This window comes from Myotis brandtii, unplaced genomic scaffold (assembly GCF_000412655.1).
Source record: "Myotis brandtii unplaced genomic scaffold, ASM41265v1 scaffold58, whole genome shotgun sequence".
Taxonomy (NCBI): domain Eukaryota; kingdom Metazoa; phylum Chordata; class Mammalia; order Chiroptera; family Vespertilionidae; genus Myotis; species Myotis brandtii.
In genome coordinates this window covers 946,342-952,655 of record NW_005370176.1, presented here as the reverse complement: position 1 = coordinate 952,655, position 6,314 = coordinate 946,342, and the positions used below count along the sequence as shown (strand labels likewise).

Here is a 6,314-nt window from a genome sequence, read left to right as displayed (position 1 = left end):
TTCTTTGATTGGATTGTTTATCTTCCTTTTGTTAAGTTGTATGAGTTCCCTGTAAATTTTGGAGATTAAACCCTTATCGAAGATAACATTGGCAAAATAAACAAATGGGTCTACATCAAAATAAAAAGCTTTTGCACAGAGAAAGAAACCACCAACAAAACAACAAGAAAGCCCACTTCGTGAGGATGTTTTGCTAAAGGTTTGAATTTTTTCAGTGCTTCAGCTAAAGGTTAAATCAAATGAAATGTATGTGGTACTTTGATGTAGTTTTAAAAGTTCAGAGTGAAACGAGTGTGAAGTGATTTATTTCCTGTAATTGGTCATAGATTTACATAGAACCTCATATATTCCTAACCTCATCAACCATTGACATTAGACTACCGTCTAAATAATGTTAATGGTTTCAATTTTATCAAGATATGTCAGCTGCCAGGAAGAAGACAATGGCAGTTTCGTTTTGTTTGACCCAGTATACTGGATAAATCTAAGTATGCACTAAAAAAAGATGAAGAGTTCTTTGTAAATGACTTTTGTTTCTTCCCCGTCTCTCCTTCTGTAGTGGCAAATGCGTAGTATAACTTTCTTCAATTTCAAACTTTCCTTTCCACCTTTTTCACTTATTAATATGCATACATGTTTTCTTTGCTTCTAAAAATGTCTTAACTATTGCATTTTATACATTTAACATAGAATCTATTCTTTTAAAAAATGTTTAAGGTTTTTACCTGGTTTTTAAAAATGTTTTATTTAGCTTAAAGCCAGAAACATTTTCAGCATTGTCTATTTTATATTATTTTAATAAAATTATTGAATATTTAAATAATCTTTTAAGTACTATAGGTCTGAATTTTGGCTCTTGTCTATGTAATACTACGATCAAAAAGTCATGACCTCCAATTGATCACTTTTATTGGTTTCCTGTTCTGATTCACTGGAAATCTTTGGGTTTGTGTGCTTATTGCTAGTTGTAATCTTTGTCATCTGTATAATTCCATTTTTAAAGAAGCTGAAAATTGAGAATAAATGTAGCATATTATTTCCCATTTGCATTTATTTTAAAATTAGAAAACTGAGAAAACCATTCTATAAAGAATTCAACAAAATTACTGATTAAACTCTCAGTGGGGAAATGAAAGCCTCTAGAACTTAGAAACACAAATCTTTGGGGTTATTGGATTTTATGGCCATCTTCCTATGTGAAGTATAATGTTGAGTTATTTAAAATTTTATATATTATACATCTCTTCTAGAAAAGTTACATTTAGCTTTAAAAGGTATATAGCTCTGTGTTTTAAAGATTGATTATATAACCCAAATGTACAAATAGAAGCGTTATAATCTGATATGACTCAGTCTTGGAAACTTACTGCAACTGTTTTGCACTTCACTTGGTGGTATCACATGACTCACTCAGTGGTTCAACCCTGTCTAGTAGTGATCAAAGTTCATTTGGTTAGGGGTTTTTTTTGGTGTGTGGATGATTTTTTTCCACTTTGTTGTGGATTCATAGTCTTTCAAAATACTCAGTGCACTCCTTCATATTTTTTTGAATCTGAGAAAGTGGTAGTTGCACCATTCAACCTCCAATCACATACAGGGGGAAAAATGTTAACTTGAAATAATATGCCTGGAAGTACTTTTAACTGTAAAGCATCATGTAAATCTAGGGTTTAAAATGTTTTTCTTTTTCAATTACAGTTTACATTCAATTTTATTTTGTATTAGTTTCAAGTGTACAGCATAGTAGTTAGACAATCATATACTTAGCAAAGTGTTCCCTGATATTTCCAGTACCCACCTGGCACCATACATAGGTATTACAATGTTATTGACTCTATTTCCTCTTCTGTAATTGACATCCCCCTGACTATTTTGTAACTACCAATCTGTACTTCTCAATCCCTTCACCTTTTTCACCCTGTCCTCCAGCCCACCTCCCTTCTGGAACAATCAGTCTGTTCTCTGTATTTATAAGTTTGTTTCTGTTTTGTTTGTTCTTTTATATTGTTCTTTAGATTCCACATACAAGTGAAATCATATGATATTTGTCTTTTTCTGACTTACTTATTTCACTTATAATATCTAAGGGTTTATTACTAAATCTGTTACCCCAATATGTTAAAATTGAGGAAGAATAACCTGTGTCTCTTTATAAAATCAACTGTAAAAATCAACCCTAACTTTTTCCAGTTACCAGTATTCTGTAATGTGATGAAAGAAAGCGAACGCATAGAGAACATCTGTCCTCTGTCCACATGGACACTAGCTCCAGTGGCCAATTTTCTTAGCACTAATTTTTATATTATTTATTAAGAAGTTATATTTAAAGCCTATAAATCTCCAAAACTATGACACTTTTCTGTTTTACAAAAGAAAATTCTGTCTTAACCTTTAGTGGTTTAGTTTAGTTAATGAAGTAAACTAACAAAAAAAATTTAAATACTTACATACCCTTACTGATTATGAAGTCCTTTGGGAATATTCATTCCTGCAGGTTCTCTGCTTTAAAATTTTAATTATAATATTTCTGTGAAATAACTGTAATAGTTTTTAATGCTTTCTTTTGTGTTTGAATTTTTACTATCATGCAGTTAGGAACTGCTGCTTCCTGTCAAAACCTACGTTCATCAGACTATGAACATAACAGTTTCCTGTTTTCTTATTAACTATACTGCATTTTGTGCTTTATTCTTTAAAGTTATATAATAGCTTATCGCTTTCCTTTTGCAATTGCTAAATGTTTTCTTAGGTCAGCATTGTTTAATACAAAACAAGAAATCCTGAAGTCTCATCTCTTTGTTGATAGTGAAAGGTTATGATTTTGTTAACTTTTTAAGTTGTAGTGAATATTTCAGAATGTCTTCAGTATTATTTAAGTAAATTCTACGTGTTTTTACTATTTTCACTCTGTTTCTTAATGCATAACATGATGAAGCAGTCCACATCAGGTAAGAAATAGTGCATTATTTGGATCTTGTATATATATTAGTATTCCTATCTCTCTACTTATTAATATTTTCATTCAGCATTTAAGGGGATGGGATGAATAATCAGTACCTGAGGGCTTTAAAAAAAAAATCCTGCCATGTTTTCAGTGTAGTTCATCAACATTTCTTATGTTCCAACACTTGTCAAGTCAGAATGCTAAGTTCTGGGATATAAAAATGATTAAGAAACAATCCCCACCAGCAGGGGCTAACAGAAGAGATAGGATAAATGTACAGCAATATTTTTCCAGGTTGTGCTCATTTTAAATATTGGATTCTAGTGTTAAATCATATAATTTGGGAAAAATTTATAAGTAATACACTCAAATATATATGTGCTTCAATCAAGAAGAGAAAGTATTTATGAAATTATTTATGGCTATTGATTTATTTAAAATGTTATAAAATTATTAAAAGTTTTATTAAAATGCTAATATTTTAAATTAATATTGAAATAATACTAGAAAACAAAAATGCTTTTAAAAGTAAAGGAAACAGTATTAATTGTTTTGTTTTTATGTTATTGGATTATTTGGGGGTTTTTTCAGATGAGTGTAACTACTTTATTATCAAAATGATCAAGCTACAAGTACATTTGTAGCACAATTTAGAGGTTTTATTGATGGCTTTATTCTTGGAATACAACTAAACAAATAACTGAAACTAAGAAACTCTGTATGCATGGTGGGAAGTGTTTGTTTTTAGATTTATACCCTGCCTTATTTCCCACAGATTTTTGAGGGAGTTTGCATGAATACTTATAATAAAAATATAATTTAATATTAGGTTAATTAAATCAAGTGAAATTGCTGATATTTGACTTTTACTTACAAAAATAGCAGTAGCATGCAGTTCAATATAATAGTTAAAAGAATTAGTTCTAAGACAACATCTAGTAAAATCAGTTCATGTTATCACACAGGAATGTATACAGTATCAGATGGAAGTGTGGAGGCAGCCGCTACTGGGCTGTGGAGCCATGTGGAGCAGTGGCTGCTGGGCTGCAGACCATGGGGCCTGTGATAGGCTAAGCAGCTCACCAATGTTGATGGCTGCTGATTGATCAGGGTGGGGGCTGCTGGAGGTTGGGGTGGCTGTGGCAACCCACCCCAATTTCTTAAAATGAGACAACAATGGAATTTGCCACATCAATTGATTCAGCATGCGATGCAGTTTGATAGCATACCCACAGTAGAACTTTCAGAATTGGAGTCAATCCTTTTAAACCCTGCCACTGCTTTATCAACTAAGTTTATGTAATATTCTAATTCCTTTGTTGTCACCCTGGCTGGTATGGCTCAGTTGGTTGGGCATCATCATGTGCACTGAAAGATTGTTGGCTCAATTCCTGATCAGGGCATAAACGTGCCCAGGTTTCGGGCTCGATCCCTGATTCCTGGTAGTGGGTGTGCAGGAGGCAGCCAATTGATGGTTCCCTCTCAAATAGATGTTTCTCTCTCCCCATCCCTTCCTCTCTCTCTCTCTAAAAAAAACCCAAACAAATCGTATGTAATAAAAGCTAATATGCAAATTGTCCCCTCGACCTGGAGTTCAACTGGGAATTCAACCAGGGAGCGGGGCTGGCCAGCCAACTGCCTACAGCCCCTCCCCCTGACCGCTCCAATTGGGGCGGGCCAGTGGGACCCATCTGTGCATGTGCACCAGGCTTCTAGTAAATAAATAAAATCTTTGAAGAAAAAAAAATCCTTTGTTGTCATTTCAACAATCTCCACAGCATGTTTAGGAGTACTAGGTGTACCAGTTAAAAATGCAGATTTTTTTCACTAGATGGAGTTACGCATATGTTGATATATATGCGATTTGATATGTATGCTATTTTGTTATATTGACAGCAAGCTTCAAAACTTCATATGTCAAATTTGCTGAAGGTGTTAACATCATAGATATTTTTACGCTTAAAAATGTTGAATTTTGTGCCAAAAAAAAAGAGCATTTGCGGGAAGTTTTAATTCATTATTTTGAAGAAAAGTGCTGTTGAAAGTTATTGTATCCTTCGGGAAGCTTATGGTGAACATGCTCCATCTCAAGATACTTGTCAACGCTGGTTTAAACGCTTTAAAAGTGATGATTTCGATGTGAAAGACAAAGAACGTCCAGGTCAACTGAAAAAGTTTGAAGACCAACAATTACAAGCATTATTGGATGAAGATGCGTGTCAAACTCAAAACAACTTGCAGAAAGATTAGACATTGCTCAGCAAACAGTTTCCGATCGTTTACAAGCAATGGGAAAGATTTTAAAGGAAGGAAAATGGGTGCCACATCAACTGAATGAAAGACAAATGGAAAACCAAAAAGTCATCAGTAAAATGTTGCTTCAGCATCACGAAAGAAAGTCTTTTTAGCATCGAATTGTGACTGGCAATGAAAAATGGATTTATTTTGAGAATCCCAAATGCACAAAATCATAGGTTGATCCAGGTCAACCATCAACATCGACTGCAAGGCCAAATCGCTTCGGAAAGAAGACAATGCTCTGTGTTTGGTGGGATCAGGAAGGTGTAGTGTATTATGAGCTTCTAAAACGAGGTGAAACTGTTAATACTGATGGCTACCGACAATAAATAATCAATTTGAACCACGCTTTGATCGTAAAACAATCAGAATGGGCCAGAAGACAGGGCAAAGTAATTTTGCTTCATGATAACGCACCATCACACACTTCAAAACCAGTTAAAGACACTTTAAGAGATCTTGCCTGGGAAGTATTAACCCACCCACTGTATTCACCAGACCTTGCTCCTTCAGATCTTCCCACTTGTTCTGATCAATGGCACACACACTTTCTGAGCAGCACTTCAAAATGTATGAAGAAGTGAAAAATTGGGTCTCTGAATGGTTTGCCTCAAAACAAGAAAAGTTCTATTGGGACGGTAGATGGGGGAAATGTGTAGCTATCGGTGGACATTACTTTGAATAAAGCACTTTTGATGTTTCTCTTGAAATTACCGTGTTTTCTTTGATTACAAAATTCGCATTAACTGGTACACCTAGTAGATTCCAGCTCAAGAAATCACTTTCTTTGCTCATCCTTAAGAAGCAACTCCTCATTTGTTTGATAGCATACCCACAGTAGAAGTCTTACCATGAGCAGCAGTTCAGTCGCGTCTTCAGGCTCTACTTTTAATTCTAGTTTTCTTGCTGTTTCAATGACATCTGCATTTACTTCCTACCCAGAAGTCTTGAATTCCTCGAAGTCATCCATGAGGTTCAGAGTCAACTTCTTTTTTTTTTAATTAAATCTTTATTGTTCAGATTATTACAGTTGTTCCTCTTTTTTCCCCCCATAGCTCCACTCCACCCAGTT

General features: G+C 34.3%; 1 protein-coding gene across 13 annotated transcripts in view; it reads left to right on the top strand.

Annotated features, from left to right (window-relative positions):
- EVI5 (ecotropic viral integration site 5) overlaps positions 1–6,314 on the top strand; it is a 222,915-nt gene that overhangs the window by 206,309 nt on the left and 10,292 nt on the right. For 2 of the 13 annotated variants that reach the window (XM_014550025.1, XM_014550026.1), the window contains exon 20: positions 2,936–2,948. The exons of 10 other annotated variants lie outside the window; for them this stretch is intronic. In XM_014550025.1, the coding sequence (XP_014405511.1) occupies positions 2,936–2,948 (13 nt within the window). The remainder of the gene's footprint in view (positions 1–2,935; positions 2,949–6,314) is intronic. One more of the 13 variants, XM_014550028.1, reaches the window with a different exon arrangement.